The sequence below is a fragment of the Papio anubis genome, chromosome 14, assembly GCF_008728515.1.
Source record: "Papio anubis isolate 15944 chromosome 14, Panubis1.0, whole genome shotgun sequence".
Taxonomy (NCBI): domain Eukaryota; kingdom Metazoa; phylum Chordata; class Mammalia; order Primates; family Cercopithecidae; genus Papio; species Papio anubis.
The window spans coordinates 70,585,874-70,613,386 of NC_044989.1; the positions used below are offsets into that span (position 1 = coordinate 70,585,874).

The 27,513-nt window shown below is 38.8% G+C and overlaps 1 protein-coding gene across 10 annotated transcripts in view; it reads right to left on the reverse strand.

Annotated features, from left to right (window-relative positions):
- Window positions 1-641: 641 nt before the first annotated feature.
- Window positions 642-27,513, reverse strand: part of TIA1 (TIA1 cytotoxic granule associated RNA binding protein) — a 37,448-nt gene continuing 10,576 nt past the window's right edge. Inside the window, exons 2-14 of one of the 10 annotated variants that reach the window (XM_031655256.1) lie at window positions 24,724-24,820; window positions 21,391-21,489; window positions 19,931-19,985; window positions 19,726-19,758; window positions 18,402-18,489; window positions 15,213-15,288; window positions 8,757-8,771; window positions 7,921-8,014; window positions 7,447-7,535; window positions 7,252-7,343; window positions 6,116-6,239; window positions 5,100-5,245; window positions 642-3,283 (exon numbers count right to left, since the gene is read on the reverse strand). In XM_031655256.1, the coding sequence (XP_031511116.1) occupies window positions 3,157-3,283; window positions 5,100-5,245; window positions 6,116-6,239; window positions 7,252-7,343; window positions 7,447-7,535; window positions 7,921-8,014; window positions 8,757-8,771; window positions 15,213-15,288; window positions 18,402-18,489; window positions 19,726-19,758; window positions 19,931-19,985; window positions 21,391-21,489; window positions 24,724-24,820 (1,135 nt within the window). In that variant the 3' untranslated portion in view covers window positions 642-3,156. Of the gene's footprint in view, window positions 3,284-5,099; window positions 5,246-6,115; window positions 6,240-7,251; window positions 7,344-7,446; window positions 7,536-7,920; window positions 8,015-8,756; window positions 8,772-14,798; window positions 16,229-17,386; window positions 18,490-19,007; window positions 19,127-19,725; window positions 19,759-19,930; window positions 19,986-21,390; window positions 21,490-24,723; window positions 24,821-27,513 lie in introns of those variants that run through there. The other 9 variants (XR_002516740.2, XM_021924922.2, XM_031655251.1 and 6 more) reach the window with 9 other exon arrangements.

The following is a 27,513-nucleotide window of genomic DNA, read 5'->3' on the forward strand; positions in this document are numbered from 1 at the left end:
GGGAGGCGGAGCTTGCAGTGAGCCAACATGGCACCACTGCACTCCAGCCTGGGCGACAAAGTGACACTCCATCTCAAAAAAAAAAACAAAAAACAAACAAACAAAAAAGATTTCGTGAAATAAAGAACATTATATAAGACAGAAAAAAAGATTTTTGTTTTTTTTTTTAAAAGAAATCATCACTCTCATTTGAAAGGTTTGCTTTCTTATTTCCTATAAGTACATTTTGTTTTTCTAATTCAACTGTAACCTCAGGACCACTGTACAGCACTTAGTAAACCTGTCTTTGTACATGGACTCTAGTTCTTACCAACTGCCTTCTCAAATGGAATAGAACTATAACACACAAATAAAAGGAAGATGAGCAAGCACAAGGACAAACAGGAGGAAAATAAAGACTAGAATGTGAATCTCATTTTCAACAAGTATCAGCAAGGAAAATGAGACCCTGGTTTCATAATTAATTAAATCTGCAGAATGTCAATTCCGTTTGGTGTTAAACAGTAACCCAATGTAAACCACTGATTCTGGAATAAGACTTAAAAAAAATTAACAAATACCTGAGTGAATATAACAATATGGCTAGACCAAAATGAAAAAAAATCTCACACACAATAATCACTGCAAGAAGATCCCACAGGTTATAGAAAACATAAAGGAACTTTAATATCCAAACATTCAGGGTAAAGAATACTGGATTAATGACCCATTAAGTGTGAATCACTTCAGGTTCTTTACAGTACCAGAAAGTAAAATCTAAATTTTGCATATTGCAGAGAATGAAACCATTTTAAAAACTTTTAATTTCCTTACCTGATACTAATACCAGTATGATTTTTAGACTGAAAAACTAAGAGTAAGATTTAAACCAAAGATAGATAGGTGTTCCTGAAATGTGAATTTGTTCAGTAGTAACCTTTTTATCGCGAGTACTGATACCACTTTCTTCTCAAAAAGTAGTCAATGTACATTTTAAGATTTGTGCAATAAGCCAATATGCTGGCTAATAAAAACTGTTGTTACTGGAGATAGTCAAAATGAAAGAAAACTATTTAAATTATTTATGCCCAAATAATTTACCCTGCAGTCCATGAGATGTACAGGAAATAATTTTTTTTTAATAAGAGAAAAATGAGGGTCCTAAAATAGAAACATAAGCCAGAAGAAATCTAAAAATAGCTTCCTGATATTTTATTTTTTTAAATATTTCATTTAAGCTGCTTTTGGTTGCATGCCCTGATCTGTAGAAGTTAATAAGGAAATAGAATTTCCAAGTATTTAAAAAATTTACTCATCTTCCATAAAGCGACTTTTAATGTATCAACACTTAAAGATACACAGTGACTTAATGAAATAGCACAACTGCATAGAATTGAGCTCCAGAGAATTACACACTTGAGCTATCTTTCCTGGACTCTGGTTTACAAGGGTATTGGCTTAGAGACCAGCTTGGAGTCATTTGCCCCTACCTGGAAAATGCAGGCCAGGAAACTTAAGATTTTGCAGGCCTTTTCTGTTTCTCGGTAAAATGCAGGGAGCTCTCTGAAGGTCTTGAAAACCACTGACCATTCAAATATATATACTGGGACCTTTCCTCTCTGAGTCAAGGAAGAAGGAGGTTTGTGACCTTCACCAAAAACAAAATGAAACTTCCCACACAAGTTTTCTAAGAGACTCTGAAATACAATAGAAATTTCAAAACTAGAACAATGCCATCAAAGATTAAACCTCTTAATGCTTGGAGCCACTCCAAAATAATAAAATTGGGAACTCCAGGAAAACAGGTACCAAAAGAATCAAAATAATGATTGCACTGAGGATTCTTATTTGAAGGCTGTTTAAAGAGGTAGGATTTTAAGTTTTTTTTTTTGTTGTTTATCTTTTGGCCTCTGAACATTTAAAAAATGCTTTGCCCAGCTGGTCCTTCAGGCAAAATTTGGAGGTCACAATGAACTCCAAGCCTGACACATAGATATTCTACAGTTTCACAGCTATCATTTGTACATGTTAAGTTGATTCACTCTTTTTGAGCAAATCTACCTATAAAACGGCAAATATATTCCTTTACATACAACTTTGTGTCTCAAAATTCTTGAAAAACAAGAGCAGATGACTTTGTATTCAAAGACTACCAAAGTATGTATTTGATTTTCACATGCAAACAACTTAAAACCTTATAAATTTCATGTAAACTCTGCATGATACCTTGAAGGAAATGACATACAAAGTTTGCTAACTGTGCAAAATATTAAATTGCTAAAACATTTTACATAATGAAATAATACATGTAAATGTTGAAGTTGACACATGAAATTAACATGGCATAAGAACTTATCACATTTCAGATATTTTCTTTAGTAACGAGTTTTTGTTTTTATAGTTCCTGGTACACAGCAAAGTTTATCACAGAAGATAAAAATTCTTTTAAACAAATCCAACAGGGAATTCTTGAGGCACCTTCTCATATAAAACACAAGATGAATGCAATTATCAATCCATCTGAGAAAAGTTTTCAATCTAAATGAACATCATTTTTTCCATTTAAGTATATTTTACAGAACTTTAATAAGGCAAGACAAATTTGTGAAAAAAGATGTAGATACAAAAATGACATAAACTAATAATTTATATTAAAAAACCACAAAGGGATAACAGTGGAGATGGGACAGCTCAAACAATGCCTTTTTTTTTAAACCTAAAACAGAATTGTGCACAAGCTGAAGATGACAGAGAACTTCTAGACTCTGCACAGTTTTTTTTTTTTTAACATCTTTATATTACATGTTTTAAATCATATCAGGAATGCAAACTATAACTGCACACTACTTTAGTGGAAAAAAGTTCAATATTGTGCAATTTTCTGCCTCTTAATAGTTAAAAAGTGGCAGCAATCCCTGCATTTGTGTTTGAAACAAGGATCTGAGAAACTTTATCAAAAAAGGTAATGAAGGCAAAAATTGGCAGACATCCAGCATCTTGTTTCTTTTTAAAACAATGTGGATGATAAGTAATTTCATGATTAAAAATGAATCTTTTAAATAAATACATTGTATCTGACATTTGCACTGACTGATTTGATAAATCTTTAAGTAAACAACGGCTTTACTACACTCCCTGTAGCCTCAAGCCACTGGCTTTAGATTCTGGAGTCCTTTTTCACTGGGTTTCATACCCTGCCACTCGATACCCAGAAGGCTGACTGGGCAACATGCTGCCATTTTGCCCTTGAGGCGGCTGCACTCCATAATTTGGTCCCATCCATGGTGCAGAAGACTGTGTCTGACTGGTGGAGAATGTGAAAGAAGCAGAGGGGAGAGGAAATCCACTGATTAAAATAAAGTATTGGCAAGAACAAATAACAAATATGGGAAATGAGAAACATACTTTTTCTTAAACCCAAATAGAATAACTTACGCCAGGGAAAACGAAAGCTTCTACTAAAGTTTTTTTTCTCTTAAAAACAAGCATCCCTGTATGTTTTTTTGGACAGTTTACTTTTGTTAGAAATTAAAGCTAAGAAAATACCCTGAACTTATCAACATTCATCTCCCCTGAACACAGAAAAACTTAACCCCATTCTCGGAAAAGAAAACCGTCCATCTCATCTCTGTATCTTGGTTGAACATATTTGCTGAGGAAGCCACTACCTGAAAGAGTCAGGTAGGTTCCCCACAATGAAAAAAGAGCTAACATTATACTACTCAAAGAAGAAATCAAAACAATTATTAACAAATATAAGCTCATAAAAATTCATAACATTACAAGATTTTTTCTTTTTTTTTTCTTTTTTGAAACAGGTTTTCATTCTGTCACCTAGGCTGGAGTACAGTGATATGATCTCAGCTCACTGCAACCTATATCTCCCCAGGCTCAAGCGATTCTCCCACCTCAGTCTCCTGAACAGCTGGGATTATAGGCACGCACCACCATGCCTGGCTAATTTTTTTTTGTACTTTTTGTAGAGACGAGATTTCGCCGTGTTGCCCAGGCTGATCTTAAACTCCTGGACTCAATCCACCTGCCCTGGCCTTCCAAAGTGCTAGGATTACAGGCATGAGCCACTGTGCCCAACCACAAAATTCCCACCACAAAATTCTTTTTTTTTGGAGACAGAGTCTTGCTCTGTTGCCCAGGCTGGAGTGCAGTGGCATGGTCTCAGCTCACTGCAACCTCCACCTCCCAGGTTGAAGTGATTCTCCTGCCTCAGCCTCCCAAATAGCTGGAACCTATTGGTAGTGTGCACCACTACACCTGGCTAATTTTTGTATTTTTAGCAGAGGTGGGGTTTCACCATGCTGGCCAGGCTGGTCTCAAACTCCTAGCCTCAAGTGATCTGCCTACTTCAGCCTCCCAAAATGCTAGAATTGCAGGCATGAACCACCACGCCCGGCCCACTACATTCCTTTTTAACCTCCCAAGTATTTTTATTTTCAGTGTGTTTTTCAGAAATGTAAGTAAAATAATGTAATTTAGGGTGTATAAGAAAGCTTGCAGGCCGGGCGCGGTGGCTCAAGCCTGTAATCCCAGCACTTTGGGAGGCCGAGGCGGGTGGATCACGAGGTCAGGAGATCGAGACCATCCGGGCTAACATGGTGAAACCCCGTCTCTACTAAAAATACAAAAAACTAGCCGGGCGAGGTGGCGGGCGCCTGTAGTCCCAGCTACTCGGGAGGCTGAGGCCGGAGAATGGTGTGAACCCGGGAGGCGGAGCTTGCAGTGAGCTGAGATCCCGCCACTGCACTCCAGCCTGGGCTACAGAGCGAGACTCCGTCTCAAAAAAAAAAAAAAAAAAAAAAAAAAAGAAAGCTTGCAATATAACAATGCATGAAAAAACCCTTTGCACAGAAAAAAGCATAATGAATACAACAACTAGCATCAAAGTCAGTGTATATAAGAATGACTAAGTGACCATTAGTCATGTGAAAACCTTAACAACTATTAAGCTCTTATTTTCTTACTAAAAAACAAGTTCTTTGAAGGCTATAGTTACGCTTTATGTAAGAGGCCCTATTATCCACTAATTCTTAAAATTTCTTCCTACTTAAAATATTTTTAGACATTTTCAAAGGTTAGTAAAGGAAGAGATCAGATATGCTTACTTAAATCCTTGCTGGTTCCATGCCTGACCATACATTCCATATGCAGGAACTTGCCAACCATTAGGCATATACTGGCCAATTTGTTGTGCATTTCCATACCACTGACCCCACTGGCCATAAGGTTGTGGATATCCAATTTGATTCTGCTATTAAATAAAATTTAGTATTACTTGAAGTTAACCGTAAATATACAATCCTAATATGTTGATACCACAAATTCTTAGCAAAAACACACAGGGCCATCATTACAATTAAAATGACAGGATAAACAAGAGTTGATGGCTAAAAAACAAAACAAAAAACAAAACAAAACCAAAAAAACTGAGGTTATACTGCTGTAACTCTACATGATACTCTGAATGGCATAGTTTTTGGAAGGCATCAGTTGATATCCTAGTAATAAATGTTAAACATAGTAGAATGTTTAAGTGTTTGGTATACTATCCACATGATTGTTTCCTTTAGATAGGGAAGATGTGATTAGTTATTTCTATATTCAGCTTACTTAAGAAACTTATATAGTTTAGGATTTGCTTACTCCTATCTCTGTGCTCCATTTACAGTTTCCTCATAGAAATCTTTGTGGAATCAAGTCTGAACCACTAAAGCTGCCTGGAAAAAAAAAAAGGGCAGCAAAATCTGGAAGAAAAATGCCAAGGCCCTAACTATATTTACAGCTTTATTTTTGTTTCAGTTGAGTCAAGCATGCTTGTGAGTTCTCCAAATAGTATGTGAATAAATCTACCAAGTATTAAAAAAAGATTTAATACCCTTTTAGGTTTCTCGGAGCATTTTAAAATCCACTGTATGAGCATGAGTCAACTGAGGCGGTCACATTCATCATGTCACCACTGCAATCCATGAAACACCATTCTGGAACTATAATACATGTAGGAAGAGCCCTTATATACTATCATTTTAGCTAGAAACTTATTAACAAGGATTATCAACAATCTTCACTTTAAAATAACATTATTAGCCCAACAATTACTTCTCAAAGTTAAGAACCCTCTCACCTGTTGCACGGGATTTATCATATCAAGAGTTTCTTTGCCCCAATAGCATTTCACAACATGACCTTCAATGGTAGTACCATTAACAGAAACAATTGCATGTGCTGCACTTTCATGGGAATTGAACCTATTGAAAACAATATTAAGAATCACCAATACAAATTCTTTTAAATATTTATGAATAAAACCAATTTTTAAAAATCAAGGTGAGTCTGAGGTAAAAGTTTGCATAACATGGTGTATTTTCTTTGCTATTTTTTTCAAAGATCTTGTAGTTCTGGGGAAACTTGTGTTAATTGAGAATGTGTGTTTCACTGGCCTTGTGTTAGGGAGGGGACTATAAAATCACAGAGGCAAATATGCTAGATGCTAGAGAAATTTCAATTTTTTTTTTTTTTTTTTTTTGAGATGGAGTCTGGCTCTGTTGCCCATGCTGGAGTGCAGTGATTGTGATCTCGGCTCACTGCAACCTCTACCTCCTGGGTTCAAATGATTCTCCTGCCTCAGCCTCCCGAATAGCTGTGATTACAGGCATGTGCCACCACGCCCGGCTAATTTTTGTATTTCTGTATTTTTAGTAGAGAAGGGGTTTCACTATGTTGGCCAGGCTGGTCTCAAACTCATGACGGTGATCCACCCGTCTCGGCCTCCCAAAGTGCTGGGAATACAGGCATGAGCCACCGCACCTGGCCGAAATTTCAACTTCTTTATAACCAAGGTAAATTTTTAAGAAAACAAGGTAGGCCGGGCGCGGTGGCTGAAGCCTGTAATCCCAGCACTTCGGGAGGCCAGATGGCTGGATCACGAGGTCAGGAGATCGCAGACCATCCTGCTAACATGGTGAAACCCCGCCTCTACTAAGAAATACAAAAAATAGCCGGGCTGCAGGTGGCGGGCCTGTAGTCCCCAGCTACTCGAGGCTGAGGCCGGAGGAATGGCGCTAACCCGGAGGCGGAGCTTGCGTGAGCTGAGATCCCGCCACTGCACTCCAGCTCAGCCAGAGCCAGACTCCATCTCAAAAAAAAAGAAACAAGGTACATCCAAAAAATATCAGAGAAAAAGCTATTTTTATTTTTATTTATTTTCTGGTTTTCCAGTTACATTACCAAGAAAAAAAAGTTTTTTTAAAACCATCCTACCGAACAAACGAATATCCTTTATCTGGAAAGACTCGAATTTCCATTATTTGTCCAAATGGTGAAAAAGTCTGACGCATTAGTTGTTCTGTTAGACAAAAAAACAAAAATCACACTAAGTTATATAAAAATCCTACAAATATTAAGCTTTGCACTTTAAAAATTACTACACTCCAGGGAAGGTTCGCACTCCAGCAGCCCAGAAGTAACACCTCCACAGTATACAGTACAGTTGCTTGGACTAGACTGATTTACAACCTCATCATATGATAGCTGTTTGGTATTTGCTGGTGAGAGAAAAGGTTTATGTCTTTAATTCATTAAATAAAATGTACAGAAAGAGAAAAGCAATATTCACTACACTACTGTAAAGGTAACATTAACCTTGATCAGAATGCTTATATTATACATATTATACTTCAGTTCAGGATTAAACCTCCCCCACAAATGTCTAAAAAATTACCCAGTATTTTCTACTTAATAGGAGACTTGACATTAGAAATAATATCATTTATAATTACAAAAATGAAAACTAAGTACATTTTTGAACAGTAGTCTTGATTTGCTTTCATCTATTTCTGCAACAAGTCTCCGGGAACAGCTCTAACATTTAAAATCTAGTGTATTTTTCTCCAAAATTCCACATTTCCTTTTCTTCTCCAATACACCTACACTCATATGTACTCTTTGGAGCGGGAGGCTTTCGGGTTGCCCAGTTAGTTCTGATTTGTCTTCCACCAAGCCACCACACCATCATGAATACATCCTGTTCCGCACATTAGAAACAATAAAGAAGTCACTATTAGTTGATGTTAAACAACTTTTAGCAGTAGAGAAAACTTGGTGCTTTTCACAAATGTTTAAGTGAAAATGCTTTACAAAATACACAATATATGATAGCTTTCCTAAAATGCAGTGGTGTTTTTCATATTTTTAAATTATTTATTTTATTTTTACTTTTTATGATGTCTCACCTCTCACCCAGGCTGATCTTGGCTCACTGCAACCTCTGCCAACTGGGTTCAAGTGATTCTCCTGCCTCAGCCTCCTGAGTAGCTGGGATTACAGGCATCCGCCACCATGCCTGGCTAATTTTTGTATTTTGTAGTAGAGAGGGTTTTCCTTTGCTTACATTGGCCAGGTCATCTTGAACTTCTTTCTTTTTTTTTTTTTTTTTTTTGAGACGGAGTCTCTTCTGTCAGCCAGGCTGGAGTGCAGTGGCTGATCTCAGCTCACTGTAAGCCCGGCCCCTGCCTCGCTGCCCATTCTGCCTCTAGCCTCCCGAAAGTAGCTGGACTACAGGTGCTCTGTCCCAAGGCCTGCTAATTTTTTTGTATTTTTAGTAGAGACGGTTTCACCGTGGTCTCTCGGGATCTCCGACCTTTGTGATCCGGCCTCTACTGCCTCCCAGTGCTTGGGATTACAGGCGTGAGCCACCGCCTGCCTCTTCTTTTTTAAAGTCTCGCCTGTGGCCCAGGCTGGAGGGCAGTGGTACAATCTCACTTCACTGCAGCTTCGGCCTCCTCGGGTTCATGCCATTCTCCTGTCTCAGTGTCTTCCAAGTAGCTGGGACTACAGGCTGCTCGCCACCATGCCCAGCTAATTTTTTGCATTAGTAGATGGGTTTCAATCAGAAAGAAGCTGTGATGGTCTCGATCTCCTGACCTCGTGATCCTCCCACCTTGGCCTCCCAAAGTGCTGGGATTACAGGAGTGAGCCACTGCGCCCGGCCCTGGTCTCGAACTTCTGATCTCAAGTGATCCGTCCACCTCAGCTTCCCAAAGTGCTAGGATTACAGGCATAAGCCAGCGTGCTCAACCCAATGGTGCTTTTAAATTATTCTTCTCTTATTTGAATATTAAACTGTGGGAACGTTAATCATCTGAAAAGGTCCTGAGTCCAAAAGCCCTAATGAGGTAGATATCATAAAGTTCATGCAACTCAGACTATTATAGAAGAAAATCTTACTTTAAACAATCTAACAAGCTTGTTAACAATATTTGGTTTCTCATTCATCCAACAAATAAATATTGAACAGTTATGTTCCAGGCACACAATTAAGAGCTAGGGACACACTGGTAAACAAGCATATATGGTCTCTTACATTCTTTTGTGGGAACAAATAAAGCAATTACAAATTGTGGTAAGACCTATGACAGAAACAAAAGGCTGAGATACGAGAATATGGGCACAAGGATCTACTACAGACAGGATAAATAGGAAAGGTCTTTCTGAAATGACATTTAAATTGAGCCTGAGAGCAATAGGAGATAGCCAAGTCAAAACAATGGAGAAGAAAGCCCCAGTGGAGAGAAAGCTATTGCAAACTGTGTTAAGGCTCGAGGAGTTTGGTATGCATCTGAAAGAAGCATGTGAAAGACTAGTTTCAGTGGAATCTAGTGAGCAAAACAGAATGTCAGAGAATGAAACTGAAAGATTTTAAGCAAGGAATCATCATGACCTATGTTTTAAGAAGGCCACTCTTAGTGCTAAGAGGAGAATGGCTTCGGGTAATGGGTAGTAAGGGGATAAATATACTTTATGAAACTTGTGCAATATTCTAGATTTTTAAAAAGTGTTGGTGGCCAGCAGCATTGCAGTAACAGTGAATGTAACCTAAACTCAGGGCCAAAATAATGGGGGCTGGAGGGGATGCCACAAGCAAAAGGAGAGAAATCGAAGATAACTCTTAGGTTCCTCTAGAGAAACTGGAAAGACAGCATTTATTGAAATGGGGAGAAAGACTAGTAAAGAAAAGGGGAACAGGTCTGAGGAAGAATCAAAAAGCTCCATTAAGAAAAAACTTTGAGATGCCTGTGAGACATATAAATGAAGACCATTTGTTGGTAAGTGTGGAACATAGAGAAGTAGACTGAAGACACAAAATTCATGCAGACTAGAGAAAGAGCCTAGGATAGAGCCCTTAAAAACAGCAAAACTTGAAAAATGGGTAAAGGAATAATCACTAGCTAAGGTGACTAGGGAGGAGTAGCCAGTGATGAAGGAAGAAGCCACAAACGTGTATGGTCAAGGGAGCCAAGAAAACAGAGGTTAAGAGGTGACCTTGAAAATACAGTAGCATTGATAGAAAGTGAGAGTGAAACCAGCTTAGAGTAGACTAAAAAGTAAATGGGGTATAACTTTTGTGTGCACACATCAAAGGTAAGTTTAACCTACTACTGAAGGAACAGGCAAATTCAAGGCCTTTCTTGAGATACGAAAAGGAAACTCTTTAAAAAAAAAATTAAACAGGGTCTTATTCTGTCATCCAGGCATGATCATAGCTTATTGTAGCCTTGAACTCCTTGGGTTCAAGTGATACTCCCACCTTAGCCTCCTAGTAGCTAGGACTATAAGCATGCACCGACACAGCTGGCTTTTTTTTTTACTATGGTAAGAACAGCCTTTACTGGTTGCAACAGGCAATGGGAGGGGATTCGGTGTCCACATACTAGGTTACCAGGCTTTTTTTTTTTTTTAATTTAATGGAGACAGGGTATTGCTATGTTGCCCAGGCTGGTTGGTCTCTAACTCCTGGGATCAAGCAGTCCTCCTGCCTTGGCCTCCCAAAGTTCTGTTATTACAGGCATGAGCCACTGTGCCTGGCAGGAAATGTACATTCTTAAAAAGAAACAATTATCATACTAACCTGTCCGAACTCCATGAGATGCTTAACTAATGTTATGTGTTGAATTGTGTCCCTCAAAATGATATGAAGTCCTACACCCTGGTATCTGTGAAATGTGGCCTTATTTGGAAACAGGGTCTTTGCAGAAGTAATTAAGATGAGGTTATATTGGATTAAGGTGGGCCCCAAATCCAAGTCCTTATAAAAAGTAAAGATTAGACTGGGCACGGTGGCTCACACCTATAATCCCAGCACTTTGGGAGGCTGAGGCAGGTGGATCACTTGAGCCCAGGAGTTCAAGACCAGCCTGGACAACATGACGAAATCCTGTCTCTACAAAAAATAGAAAAATCAGCTGGGCATGGTGGTGCACACCTGCAGTCCCAGCTACTTAGGAGGTTGAGATGGGAAGATCACCTAAGCCTGGGAGGTTGAAGCTGCAGTGAGTTGTGATTGTGCCACCACACTCCAGCCTGGGTGACAGACAGAGTGAGGTCCTGTCTCAAAAGAAAAAAAAAAAAAGATATGATATGGATACACAAGAGAAGATGGTCATGTGAAGATGAAGGCAGAGATTGGAGTTACACAGCTACAAGCCAATGAATGCCAAGGACTACCAGCAACCACCAGAAGCTTGGAAGAAGCAACAAAGGATTCTTCCACAGAGCCTTCAAGAGAGCATGGACATGCTGACACCTTAATTGTGAATTTCATGCCTCCAAAACATTGAGAAAATAAATTTTTGTTGCTCTAAGTCACCCAGTTTATGATACTTTGATACAGCTCCTCAGGAAAAAAATAAAACTACTCACTCAAAAAAGTGGAGAAAAAACATAGATGTATCTATGTTGATGGTTGTGAATGGGAGATAAAAGGGAAGCATATGCAAACAACTCTTGAGAATTATAGCTGAGAAATGGGGATATAGGTAGGGAAGGGATGTGAAGATAAACAGTGGTTTTGATTAAGAGATCCTAGATGGCCAGGAACGGTGCCTCATGCCTATAACCCCACCACTTTGGGAGGCCGAGGTGGGGGGACTGGTGGAAGCCAGGAGTTCGAGGACAGCCTGGGCGACAAAGGGAGACTGTTACTACAAAAAAAATTTTTTTTTTTTTTTTTGAGATGGAGTCTCGCTCTGTCGCCCGGGCTGGAGTGCTGTGGCATAATCTCGGCTCACTGCAACCTCTGCCTCTTGGGTTCAAGCGATTCTCCTGCCTCAGCCTCCTAAGCAGCTGGGATTACAGGCACATGCCAACATGCCTGGCTAATTTTTCTGTTTTTAGTAGAGATAGGGTTTCATCATGTTGGTCAGGCTGGTCTTGAACTCCTGAACTCATGAGTTGCTCACCTCAGCCTCCCAAAGTGCTGGGATTACAGGTGTGAGCCATTGAGCCAGGCCTTTTTTTAAAAAAAAAAAAAATTAGCTGGGCATGGTGGTGTACACCTGTGTTCCCAGCTACTCCAGAGGCTGAGGCAGGAGGATGGCTTGCACCCAAGAGTTCAAAAATGCAGTGAGCTATGATCACACCACTGCACTCCAGCCTGAGTGACAGAGTGAGACTCTGTCCAAAAAAAAAAAAGAGAGAGAGAGATCCTAGGTGTTTTTTGGTTGACGAGAATGATCCAGTAGAGAAGGAATAGAGTGATGACACAGGATAGTAGTAACAACAAGAACAGCACATATTATGATTCCATTTATAGGAAATGTTGAGAACAGGGAAATCTAGAGACACAAAGTAGATTGACAATTGTTCAGGGCTGGCAGGAGGGGCATGAAAGGAAAAGGATAGTGACTGCTAATGAGTCATGTAGCTTCTTTTTGGGGTGGTAAAAATATTCTAAAATTTATTTTGGTGATAGTTGCACAATTCTGTGAATTACCTAGAAACCACTGAATTGTATATTTAAAAAAAAATAAAAAAAATTTTTTTTTGAGACAGTGGCGCAATCTCAGCTCACTGGATCCTCAACTTCCTGGGGTCAGGTGATCCCCCACCTATGCTTCTCAAGTAACTGGGACTACAGGTGTGCACCACCATGTCTGGCTCATTTTTTATAGAGAAGGGGTTTTGCCATTTTGCCTAGGCTGCTCTCAAACTCTTGGGCTCAAGTAATCTGCCTGCCTTAGTCTCCCAAAGTACTGGGATTACAGGTGTGAGCCACTGCACCCAACCACACTGTATACTTGAATTATATCTCAATAAAGCTGCTGTTTAAAAAAAAAAAAAAAAAAAAAATGAAGCAGTGGCAGCATAAGCTCAAAGTCCTTGAAAAGGCAAGAGAGGTGGGGACACAATCATAAGTGATTTTGCCTTTGACAGGAAGGACCTTTCCTGTACTATAATAGGAGGAAGAATGGGAAGGTGGATGAATTTTATGTAAATTTGGTGGTTGAAAGATGAGAAACATGTTTGCCAAGACAGTACTCTGTACTCATCTAAAGTGTGTGACCATTAAATTAGGAGCAAAACCACTTGAACTCAAGTTTTTTTCCAGCAACATTCAGTTATTTTGGGGTAGGCAGAGAAGCTAAGCTCAATCAGTATTGTGGTTTTCCTAGCACGTAGAACACAGGATGAGAGGCTGGGGGTAACTGCAATCAGGGCTGTAGGACTGCATAACACAGCCAAGCACATATCACAAATTTTACGTAAGTTGAAATTTATAGAAGATTTTATAGAAGATTATATTATTTACTCAAAGTTACATCTGTTTTAAAATGGTTGTCAGAATTTGTATACACCTCTGGCTAACTCCAGAGGTCATACACAGGTATCAATAGACATCCTTTGTTATTTGACTCTATTTCATACAACATACACATTCAATAGTGATTTTTATATAGCAGAATCCTATAGTCCACAATCTTGAAAATGTGAAAAACAAGTTCCTAGCCCACCAAACCCCCAATTTATTTCCCTAAGTTGCACTAAAACATCCTAAAACCTATGAATCAATCCTCTAAGGAACTCAAATTAATCATGGCTATTAATCCATTATAGAAAGTATTTTTCTACCTTTCTAAAATATTATGCTATGATTAATAGTACAATTTTCAGAACCAAATAAATTCTCTTAATTTTTATTTTCTCATCCTACAGGGAAAAAAAAAAAACAATCTTTGGTAGATGGGACATGTACATGATTGACCTTGTATTGTTTTCACCTCTCAATATACTTTACCGTTTTCAACTGTTTTTTTTTTTTTCTTGAGACAGGGTCTCACTTTATCACCCAGGCTGGAGTGCAGTGGCTTCATCACGACTCACTGCAGCTTTGACCTCCTGGGTTTAAGTGATCCTCCCGCCTCAGCCCCGCAAGTAGCTGGGACTACAGGCATGCGTCGCCATGCCTGGCTAATTTTTTGTGGAGATGGGGTTTTGCCATGTTGTCCAGGTTGGTCTTGAACTCCTGACCTCAAATGATCCACCCACCTTGGCCTCCCAAAGTGCTGGGATTATAGGCGTGAGCCACTGGGCTCGGCTGAATTTTCGGAATTTCCAAAAAAAAAAAAAAATAATAATAATAAATAAATAAAATAAAGTAAAGTAAAATAAAAATATATATATATTTTGTAGAGATAGGGTCTCACTATATTGCCAGGGTTTATCTCAAACTCCTCAGCCTCCCAAAGTGCTGAGGTTATAGGCATAAACCACTGTACCTGGGTAATATATAATTTTTTAAAAAGTTCCTACCCATCACAGTATCTTATTTTATTTACTTATTTTTTGAGACAGGGTCTCACTCTGTCACCCAGGCTGTGCTGTGGCATGATCTCAGCTCACTGCAACCTCTGCCTCCTGGGTTCAAGTGATCCTCCAGCCTCAGCTTCCTGAGTAGCTGGGACTACAGGCGCCCGCTACCACACCCGGATAATTTTTGTATTTTTAGTAGAGGCAGAGTTTCACCATATTGACCAGGCTGGTCTCAAAGTCCTGACCTCAGGTGATCCACCCACCTCTGTCTCCCAAAGTGCTGGGATTACAGGTGTGAGCCACCGCGCCTGGCCTCCTCACAGTATTTTATTAGCTACTTCTAAGCTACCATGGGAATATAAACTAGGGAGATAATGAATTAAATCCATAAATGAGATTTTCAACATCTACCTTTGGCTGATAATTTAAACAACTTTACTGTCTACATTCTGAAAACATCAGTACTCTGCATGCCAGTACTCAGGTGCCAATAAATGTTAAATAGACAAAACAGAAGAAGATATATCTTCTAGTGAGGGTAAATAAACAACAGATTAAAAACATTAATAATTAAAACTGAGCGCTTCCATTCTTTACTCTTTAAGCATTGTCCATGCACTTCTGATTGAGCTCACCCATTTGTTGAAAAAGGAGACAAAGCCATATCCCTTAGACTTTCCTGTTGCCATGTCTTTTACCACTCGGGCATCTCTGAAATCAGAAACAATCAGAAGTTTAGGTTTGCAAACTGTCCTCTGGATATCAAATGAGAATTTCACACACATCTCATTCTCATGTTTCGCCTTCATTAAAGTGAACCTTTAATGCAAATTCACCTTTTATTCTACAAAATTTATCATGTATTAGGAAATGAGGCTTAATTTTATAGACATGCAAATCAATAACTTAAGTATATATGTTTATTTATATTGTACAGAAATTGCCTCTCTCTTCAAAACACTTTTTAAACTTTTAAATATTAAGCATGGTGAAAGCAGCTACTCACATGAACTACTTAACCACTTATAAAGTTCACAGGACATTAGATGAATGGCTTTCTTTAACCATGCAATTTATAACTTATTTGACACTATATTCTACCTAATCATTAAAAAAAAAAAAGAAAACTGGAAACCAAAAGAATGAAAAAGTTGTATATTCCCTAAACTAATTAAACTATTTCATTTTTTCAGATAAATTTATACCCCCCTTTTTGTCTAAATTTTGAGAACTTGACATTTTCAGAAATGTTAAATCATTGAAGAAAAATACTAGACACACACACGTTTTAAGCTAGACAAGAAAAGATTTTACACTGAATTTTAAAATAGCATTCATATAAAATTGATTGGAACTACAAGATATAAAAGCAAAATTTTAAAAAGTCAGAAAGTAAAAAAGCACGCCAACATTTATCCACTGTGAACCGTAGCTTGTAGTTAGCCAGGGCAATTCTGTCCATTCTTCAGAGACACTCTGCAAAATAACCAGAGCCCTATTATTTGAGATTGAGTAAAAACCCAGCCATGATAGCTAAAACTCCATACCTCAAAAAATTGGACTCAAATTGTGCTTCACAGGCAATCTGCTTTTAAGTTAGTCAGGTATGTCACAATGCTTGCTCTCTCAGGACACATGAACAAAACAGGCACTTTTATAACAAAAACCCAAGTCAGAAAGCCATGCAATGTAATTTTCTATTAAAGTATACATAAGCATATTTTAGATCAATCTGAGTGATTTATTAAGCGTTCAGGGTCAAAATGACAAAGACGTGGTGGTGAAAAGGGAAAACTAATGTAAGTCAATGCTCAATAAGTAAAAATATTTAATAAATTATCTGTATGGTACGCATGCATTTAATTTGGTAGCTGACTCTCTTCTACACTGTAATTTGTTAGTCTACCCTTAAACTCAAGGAACAGGAAGAGTCTATAGGCTGTATATAAGGGAAAGCACCATATTTTTTATACTAAATGCTTTTACAGGCCACTGTTTATTACAGATCTATAAATCAAGCACTGATATTTGCACTTTTTAGAGAATATCATGAGAACCCTTCAATATATAGTTATCAACTTATCTCCTTTAAAAACAAAAAATCAGGAAAATACGCTACTGACTGCCAAATGATTCCTTTAAATGTAGGAAAGCTAACTCCTTATATAGCCTAAAACTCAAACATTATACATTATCTCAACTGAAAATCATGAAACTTAAAGGTCTTACCAAGAAAAAAAAAAGCATACACCAATAATCATGGGACCATAAGAAAATCTACAAACTAAAAATATGATACAGAAATATATTTGAGAAAAAATTATAACCCATGATTTGTAAATCATGAAATTGCTAAAATTTGAAGGTCACTTAAACTCACCAACTGTTAAACAAGCTTTGCCTAATTCCAAACTAAAATTCCCATGTTTTCAAAAACACTACCTCAATCAAAATCAAAGCATTTAATAAAATAGCTACTTAATCTGTTCACAATGTCAGAAAATTTTTTCTTGTTAAAGTTTCAGAAAATGTTAACCTTGAAAAATATTCAACTCATATTTATTTCTCTCTGAAAAGATTCTCTAGAGAAGCAGCAACAAAGATCTAGATCAGGCTTCTTTATCCTTTTATGGTCCTGTGACTACTCTGACAATAGGATAAAATTTACAAAGATTTTCCACACCAAAATGAAAACACCAAATTTTGCATAGAGATTTAGAGCCCTTGAGAGGCCAAAGGCTAAGGCTGTCTAAGTCCAGATATTCAAAAGCAAGCTAATTATTATTGAAACTCTAAGATATTATTAGGAGGGACAATCAAGAAATGAAAGCTGTACTTATTTTCCTCATCAGGTCTCACAAAGAAAAATTTCATCTGAAAGAAGTCCATTTACAAGCCCTAATTCTGTGACCACCTTTAAAGTTGGTAATCCCTTGGTCACATGCACTGTCATCCCCTAATCAACGAAGTGTAACACTTGAAATGAAAGCTCCCAAAATTAATCACCAATACTACTGGCATTTACTTTCCAGTCTCCTCATCTCATCTCTGCTGTTGGTCTATTCAAACCAAACCACAGCTAGCATTGCCTTTTTACTATTCTTCTAGGTGGAAAATAATAAAGCAACCGGAAATCCTGAAGAAGTTTTCTAAACTATTTACTCTAAAGTACTATAAACAACTTGTTATTCTTACTCTAATATGGCATGCTTTTCAAAATTTTAAAGTTCTTCTATGATGAATGCTATCTTAAGTAAGGTATTTATTCATAAGGGCCTAAAATGTATGATTAATAACAAGTGCAGGCAAGGCAGTGCTTCATAAAATATTATTAAGGCACTATTATTGTTAGCAGTTTTTTTAAAAGGGTATAAATATCTAGGAAATAATATTCAACAACTGCTTTTTAAGTTGAATTGTTAAGGTTTCTTTTTGTTAAAATATATTAACACAAAATGCATGGTATCATAGAAGTGCCCAACACATCTAAATTCCTAGTTATAGCACAATTTTACTAAAGACTGTCACCAAGCTAGCTTGATACCTATATACTATAAAATGTACAATGGCAAATTTGTCTCTTAAGAGCTATGCTAATTGAAAAAGGATTTTAAGATAATTGAAAACCAAAGGTTTATTCATCAATGGGAAAACAATCTTTGGCTGTTAACTTCTTGAATGATCTCTAAACAATGTAATACATTATATTCAAGTGATAAAATTAATGTTTTATCACTTTTATCAAAATTCACAATTATTTTCAAGTTATGTCTACATATAATTGTTTCTAATTAAAAGGATTTTATTTATCTTCTGTTACTTACGATATTCTTCCAAATGGTGCAAAAGCAGCTTTTATATCTTCAGTTGTAATTTCTGGACTGAGATCACCAACAAAGACATGGAAATGATCTTATAAGGGGAAGGAAGGGGAAGTGAAAAGAAAAATAGAACTTTAGAATTTAAAAAGTACTAAAATCTATCCAATAAAGTATTCTTAAAATGATTATGACTTATGATAAAGTATAAATAAAACACTATCCTATATCTATACAAATCCTATCAATTTTAAACAATGAATCAAGGTAACAATATAGGAAAAATTCTGAAACGACTGTGATACATCTAACTGTAAAGTGACATTTATATTTCTATTTACAGTCAATTATTATACTGGTCTAAGAAAATAAACTAATAATATACAAGTTTCAGTTCTGCAAAAAAATTTAATGACTTAGTTACCATTCTAATAATAATTATTTACTTTTATTCAGTTTACCACTATATTAAGGCTTTACAAATTAAAACAAAATAGTGGTACTGTGAATTATGTAGACTAGATTTGCCTCAGTTAACACAATTTACTGAAGCTAGCTACATGATATATACTTGGTTTAACCATATTTTGTGAAGAACAATCAAAGAAATACCTTGCATTGCAACAGTTTGATGTTAAAGTATTTGACAGTTTTCTCAAAAGCCAACAGTTTTGGTTGCCCAGACATTACACCATTCAGTTTATGTGAATCCATGTGCAAGTGAACTAAGACTGAAGGCAACAGAATGAAAACAGTAATCCCTTCACTTTATATCAGAACCATTAAAAAAGCATTGGAGAGAAATAACCATCCCATATCTGAAGTTTTTAAAAAAGACAATTATCAAAAAAAGAAACACTTTAAAAATGCAAAATTGTTGGACCAACACTTTAAAATGGACACATACATCAATTTGACAAAGCATATTTGGAAAGAAAAATTACCCATATTTGACAGGCCTTAAACAACATTTTGGAATGCTCTTTGGGAAACAAAATTTGAGGAGCAACTCAAGCATTTGGAAGATCTGGGTATGAAGCCCAGATGGCGACCTCAAGAAAGGAGGGTATATTTTGCCCCTTAGTTGGTGAAAGTAGTTCTAAGGCATCAGCTGCCACCAAAGGGATCAGAAAGCTTGAACTAGCACCAAAGTAGCAGACAAGCTATACTTGGTCAACACCGAGAAAGGAGAAAAATATTGCTAGAGAGACAAATAGAAATAATATCTCCTCCCACCCCCCCCCCCCCAAATATCAAACAAAAAAACCTCAGGTGGTTAGTGAATACCCTTTCAAGAGATTTCATTTTATGTTTAAGAAGATACAATTACCTTGTGAACGCTGTGTGCTGACAACGGTACTACCTGATGACAAAGATTAGATTTGTTCTTAAATTTATTAACACAAACACATTCAATCATATCTTAGGATAACGATCAAAACATTACTGCAAACATGTATGATGTTTATAGGCTTTACAATAAAACTACTGGGTATAATAAAAACAAATGCTCAAAGAGCATAAAATATACTTACTGCTTGTATCTTTCTTTTGACTGCTGGGGGTTGTTGCCCAATTCACTTTGACTTCCTAAAAAAAAATTTCTACATTTATACTTCACAAAAATAAAACCCAAAATCACATTTACATCTATAAAAAGATAGGAAGATATCTGTTTAAGATGAAACACTGAAGGAGATACCAGCTCTGGTCAAGTTTCAATACTTAATCTTCTGACCTATATTTAGGGAAATAATGTTGACAAATCCTAATCTTTATATGTCTGTTAACATTCAATTAACCTTTCTTACCTAAAGTACACACATTTTTTTCCCTTTCATTCTTTTCCATTAGCATCCAAGCTTGAGTTATTCAGCAAATATTTTGATATTTACCATGTACAAGCCACCATGGAAAATACTAATATAGGCTGCTGGCTCATGCCCGTAATCTCAGCACTTTGGGAGGCCAAGACAGGTGGATCACCTGAGGTAAGGAGTTCAAGACCAACCTGGTCATCATAGTGAAACCCTATCTCTACAAAAATACAAAAATTAGCTGGGCGTGATAGTGGGTGCCTGTAATCCCAGCTATCCAGGAGGAGGCTAAAGCAGAAGAACTGCTTGAACCCAGGAGGCGGAGGTTGCAGTGAGCCAAGATTGTGCCACTGTACTCCAGCCTGGGTGACAGAGCAAGAGTCTATCTCAAAAAAAAGCCAGGCACAGTAGCTTACGCCACCGTGAGGCCGAGACAGGCATATCATGCGGTCAGGCGATTAAGACCATCTTGGCCAACAAGATGAAACCCCGTCTCTACTAAAAATACAAAAAATTAGCCGGGTGTGGTGGCAGGTGCCTGTAGTCCCAGCTATTCGGGAGGCCAAAGCAGAATGGCGTGAACCCAGGAGGCAGAGCTTGCAGTGAGCCAAAATGGTGCCACTGCACTCCAGCCTGGGCAACACAGTGAGACTCTGCCTCAAAAAAAAAAAAAAAAAAAAAATACTAACATAAACACAGGCCTCTGGCCTCTAAAAGCTTTATCTCACCTTTTTAATATTATATGTGAATAACTGACCTTTTGTTATAAAGTGTTTAATGTTTCAGCCAGGCGCGGTGGCTCACACCTGTAATCCCAATACTTTGGGAGGCCAAAGCAGGCAGATCACCTGAGGTGAGCAGTTTGAGACCAGTCTGGCTAACATGGTGAAACCCCGCTTCTACTAAAAATACAAAAAATTAGCCAGGTGTGTTGGTGCACGCCTGTAATCTCAACTACTAGGGAGGCTGAGGCAGGAGAATCACTTGAACCTGGGAGGCAGAGGTTGCAGTGAGCTGAGATTGTGCCACTGCACTCCAGATTGGGCAACAAGGGCAAACTTCCATTTCAAAAAAAAAAAAAAAAAAAAAGGTGTTTAATGTTTCCAAAAAGTAAACAAAATCATATGTAACTTAAATTTTGTCAGTGCAAGTCACCTTCTTTAATTACGACAGCTTACCTTACCCATTATCTTCCGTCCATTCATAGCAGCTAATGCTGCGGCTGCATGACGATGCTCATGAAACTCCACAAAACAATAGGGATCATTTCCAGCTGTCTGTGGGAGAAGAAACACAAAAGCCAATTTTAAGCTTTATTCACCCATTACCTTAAAATTATGTAAAAAAAAAAAAAAAAATCTTAAACCAAGTTTTATACATCTAAGTTATCAGGCCATGGAGAATGAATGGTCCATTCCGCAAGTACACTTTAGATTTAAAAAAGTAGGCCAGGTGAGGTGGCTCACGCCTATAATCCTAGCACTTTGGGAGGCCAAGGCAGGCAGATCGTGAGGTCAGCACTTTGAGACCACCCTGGCCAACATGGTGAAACCCCATCTCTATCAAAAAAAAAATACAAAAATTAGCCAGGCGTGGTGGCAGGCTTCTGTAATCCCACCTACTTGGGAGGCTGAGGCAGGAGAATTGCTTGAACCCAGGAGGTGGAGGTTGCAGTGAGCGGAGACCATGCCATTGCACTCCAGCCTGGGCAACAGAGCAAGACTCCATCTCAAAAAAACAAAACAAAACAAAACAAACAGTAAACAGCTAGGCCTGGTGGAGAGCTCCTGTAGTCACAGCTACTTTAGGAGGCTGAGGTGGGAGGAATGCTTGAGCCCAGGAGTTTGAATCCAGCCTGGGCAACACAGCAAGATCCTGTCTCTAAAATAATTAAAAAGTAAAAAAAAAAAAGCAAACACTTAAAATCACACTGCTTTTATATGTAGCTATTTTCTTCAACAGGTTATACTATAGTACTATAATTTAGTATTAATGACTAGGTATCCTAACTGGATATATAGCTATAAATACCCCGTCATCATAAAACCATTTGTTCAAGCTACACAGATTAAGTTTGACTGAACTCCTAGGTTCTGAAGTCTCACTTCGGCTTTTTATGATTTTCTATCGCCTCCCTGTTACATTTTACTTTTTACTGCTACAAATGTACATAGCTCCTTGCTGCTACTAGCTTGCTGAGTAGCAGAAAATCTTAGCCAACCTTCTTAAACCTGTTTTAAAATACAGGTAAATAGGCTCTGAAAACTGAAGAGATTCTCTGGTAAGTAAAATTTTAGAATAGGTTTTAGAATGTGAACTTTCTGACATCAATTTTTTCCTTGTTCAGAAGTCTTTAAAAAATTATCTTCCTGGCCAGGCGTGATGGCTGACACCTGTAATCCCAGCACTTTGGGAGGCCAAGGTGGGTGGATCACCTGAGGTCCAGGAGTTCAAGACCAGCGTGACCAACATGGAGAAATCCTGTCTCTACTAAAAATACAAAATTAGCCGGGCGTGGTGGTGCATGCCTGTAATCCCAGCTACTCGGGAGGCTGAGGCAGGAGAATCGCTTGAACCCAGGAGGTGGAGGCTGCAGTGAGCCAAGATGGCGCCACTGCACTCTAGCCTGGGCAACAAGAGTGAAACTCCGTCTAAAAAAAAAAAAAAACTTCCCTTTGTCAGGCACAGTAGCTCATGCCTGTAATCTCAGCACTTTGGGAGGATGAGGCAGGCGGATCACCTGAGGTCAGGAGTTCAAGACCAGTCTGGCCAAAATGGTGAACCCTCATCTCTACTAAAAATACAAAAATTAGCTGGGTGTGGTGGCGTGCACTTGTAATCCCAGCTACTCAGGAGGCTAAGGCAGGAGATTCACTTGAACCCAGGAGGTGGACGTTGCAGTGAGCTGAGATTGTGCCACTGGATTCCAGTCTGGGCACACAGCGAGATTTCATCTCAAAAAGAAAGAAAAAAAGTATCTTCCCTTTTCTGCTGGTGTTCCAGGTAGGTGAGGCTATGTGATAAGTAGAACCTGGATGTTTAATTATAAATTAAAGTAGCAGAAAAAAATTCCAATTTTTAAATCTATAGTGCAAAATACCAAATGACATTATAGGTCATTTTAAAATTCTTTCCATAACCTCCTAAACAGATTTGTTAAAATAAAAAACTAATTCAAAAGACTAGAAAGCTACCAAAATAGAGGAATATACAATTTTATTTCAAGTACAATTAATACTTTTCACTTAATTTTTTTTTTAGAGATGTGGTCTCAGGTGTGAGCCACTGCACCCGGCTAAATAATTACTTTTAAAAATACCAAGTAAAAAAAAGTTTAGCTGGAATACAACAGGAAAGAAGGTAACAGATACACATATACATTGTCTTTTCTGCAGAAAAGAAAACTGAAAGTTTATAGCAGGCTGGGTGCAGTGGCTATTACCAAGACCCTGTCTTTCAAGACAAACAAACAAACAAACAAAAAACCCAAAAGTTTACAGAAAGGAGAGACCATGGGACAAAAGGATTTCTCTTTAACATTGCCTTTCCCATTAAAAAATTTAGGCCGGGTGCGGTGGCTCATGCCTGTAATCCCAGCACTTTGGGAGGCCAAGACAGGTGGATCACCTGAAGTCGGGAGTTTGAGACCAGCCTGACCAACATGGAGAAACCCCATCTCTACTAAAAATACAAAATTAGCCAGGTGTGGCGGCACATGCCTGTAATCCGAGCTACTTGGGAGGCTGAGACAGAAGAATTGCTTGAACCTGGGAGGTGGAGGTTGTAGTGAGCCAAGATCATGCCATTGCACACACCACCCGGAAAAAAAAAAAAAAACCCCCCAAAAAAAAAAAAAAAAAAAAAAAAAAAAGTATTTTTCCTCCCCAGGAGACAAAGACTCCAGGGAAATAGGGTAACTGTTCCCTAAATGTCTTTTTATACATATTATGAATCAGGGTTAACACCAATTGGATGAATGAGTTCAATGTGTGTGTTTTTTTAATACATGAAGGTCTCATAAATAAGAATTGCCTAAATACAAGAAAAACTTGAATCATGACCTTTAAAAATAAAGTTAAAAATACTTTCACTGTATCAAATGCCTATTATTTTTAAACCTGTTTCCCAATTTAATTGTAAGAGCTGAATTTATTGCCAACCAATTGACACCACATATAAATATTTCTGATGCCTCAATGCACCTGAAAGAGCCCACATTTTTACAGTTCCCATCTGATCTACAAATAACTAGTTCTATTCTCATCTTCCATTATTTAGTAAAACAAATTAAATTCAGCTGTCAAAACAAGTTCATTACAAATTCACTAAAATCCAAATCCCTATTAATTTAGAATATAGTAAACTAAGACTATATTTAGACTACAGTAAACTAAGAATTTATACTATATTTAGACTATGGTAAATTAAGAATTCCTTCCAAGCAATTGCTTTAAGTAACATCTTAAAAAAAAAAAAAAAAGAATAAAGTTAACTAAGTAAAATACCCTTACATCCATAATCATTTTGCAGTTTTTACAAGGTCCAATCTGGCTAAAGAGTTGCAGAATTAGAGCTTCTGTCACATCTCTGGAAAGGTTACCGACGTATCTGAAACACAAAGAAAAACAATTGACCTTTTTTTTTTTGAGATGGAGTTTCGCTCTTGTTGCCCAGGACAGAGTGCAGTGGTGCGATCTCAGCTCACCGCAACCTCCACCTCCAGGGTTCAAGTGATTCTCCTGCCTCAGCCTCCCCGAGTAGCTGGGATTACAGGCATGCGCGACCACACTCAGCTAATTTTATATTTTTAGTAAAGACAGGGTTTCTCCATGTTGGTCAGGCTGGTCTCCAACTCCTGACCTCAGGTGATCCACCCACTTCAGCCTCCCAAAGTGCTGGGATTACAGGTGTGAGCCACTGCACTTGGCCTTTTTTTTTTTTTAAGAGAAATGGTCTGGCTATATTGCTCAGGCTGCTCTCAAACTCCTGGCCTCAAGCAAACCTCCTGCCTCGGCCTCCTGAGTAATGGACTACAGGAACCACCACATCCAGCTCAATTTACCTCAATTTATCTATTTTTTTTGAGACAAGGTCTTGCTGGGTTGCCCAGACTGGAGTGTAGCGGAGCAATCTCGGCTCACTACAACTTCCAACTCCTGGGCTCAAGGGATTCTCCCACCTCAGCCACCCAAGTAACTGGGACCACAGGCGTGTGCCATCATATCTGGCTAATTTTTTAATATTTTCTGTAAAGAAGGGGTTTCACCATGTTGCTGAGCTGGTCTCAAACTCCTGGGTTCGAGTGATCTGCCTGCCTCGGCCTCCCAACGTGTAATCTTAAAGATTACAGGCATAAGGCATTGTACCCAGCCCTCGATTTACCATTTTAAATTTGCTTATTCTCCACCAGTTTCTAAAGCTGTTTATTAAAAATTAAACTTGAGAAACAGGCAGATCTTTGCCTTATACTATCATATTTGGGAGTGACTTTTAAAAGTTTGCCAACACTTAAAAATCTCTTTGAGGCCGGGCGCAGTGGCTCAAGCCTGTAATCCCAGCACTTTGGGAGGCCGAGACGGGTGGATCACGAGGTCAGGAGATCGAGACCACCCTGGCTAACACGGTGAAACCCCGTCTCTACTAAAACACGAAAAAAAAATTAGCCGGGCATGGTGGCGGGTGCCTGTAGTCCCAGCTACTTGGGAGGCTGAGGCAGGAGAATGGCGTGAACCCGGGAGGCGGAGCTTGCAGTAAGCTGAGATCCGGCCACTGCATTCCAGCCTGGGTGACAGAGCGAGACTCCGTCTCAAAAAAAAAAAAAAAAAAAAAACCTCTTTGAAAACAGAGGTTAAGTATGTTATTTGAAAATATATTAGCTGGGTGTTGTGGCTCATGCCTGTAATCCCAGCACTTTGGGAAGCCAAGGTGGGAGAATCACCTGAGGCCAGGAATTGAGACCAGCCTGGTAAATATGATGAAACCCTGTCTCTATGAAAAACACAAAAATTAGCCAGGCGTGGTGGTGCACGTCTGTAAACCCAGCTACTTGGGAGGCAGGAGAATCACTTGAACCCAGGAGGCGGAGGCTGGGTGAGCGGAGGTTGCACCACTGTACACCAGCCTGGGCAACAGAGTGAGACTATGTTTCAAAAAAAAAAAGAAAAGAAATATGTTACACCTTGCTAGTGAAGGGGAAGCTAGTATGTGCATGTCTGTTTTAGTCATGGTTTTGCAAATTAAACCTACTGCTTGTTTCTAAGTTTCCAGGCTTACCTTAGGAAGATAAACTTTAAAAACACTCAAATGAATCATCATTAGTTATATAAAATATCTTTTTTTTTTTTTTTTTTTTTTTTTGAGACGGAGTCTCACTCTGTGGCCCAGGCTGGAGTGCAGTGGCCGGATCTCAGCTCACTGCAAGCTCCGCCTCCCGGGTTCACGCCATTCTCCTGCCTCAGCCTCCCGAGTAGCTGGGACTACAGGCGCCCGCCGCCTTGCCTGGCTAGTTTTTTGTATTTTTTAGTAGAGACGGGGTTTCACCGTGTTAGCCAGGATGGTCTCGATCTCCTGACCTCGTGATCCGCCCGTCTTGGCCTCCCAAAGTGCTGGGATTACAGGCTTGAGCCACCGCGCCCGGCCATATAAAATATCTTATACAATAATGGCTGGGCGCAGTGGCTCACGCCTGTAATCCCAGCACTTTGGGAGGCTGACGCAGGTGGATCACTTGAGGCCAGGAGTTTGAGACCAGCCTGGCCAACATGGTGAAACCCCTTCTCTACTAAAAACACAAAAATTAGCTAGGCATGGTGGTGCCCGCCTGTAATCCCAGCTACTTGGGGGTGGCTGAGGCATGAGAATTGCTGGAACCCAGGAGGGGGAGGTTCAACAAGCCTGGATCATGCCACTGCACTCCAGCCTGGGTAACGAAGCAAGACTGTCTTAAAAAAGAAAAAAGAAGGCTGGCTACAGTGGCTCACGCCTGTAATCCCAGCACTGTGGGAGGCTGAGGTGGGCAGATCACGAGGTCAGGAGATCGAGACCATCCTGGCTAACACAGTGAAACCCCATCTCTGTAAAAATACAAAAAATTAGCTGGGAGTGGTGGTGGGCGCCTGTAGTCCCACCTATTTGGGAGGCTGAGGCAGGAGAGTGGTATCAACCCAGGAGGCAGAGCTTGCAGTGAGCCAAGATGGTGCCACTGCCCTCCAGCCTGGGCAACAGAGCGAGATATCGTCTCAAAAAAAAAAGAAAAGAAAAAAAATTTATACAATCAAACCTAAGAAGCACTGCAATTATTT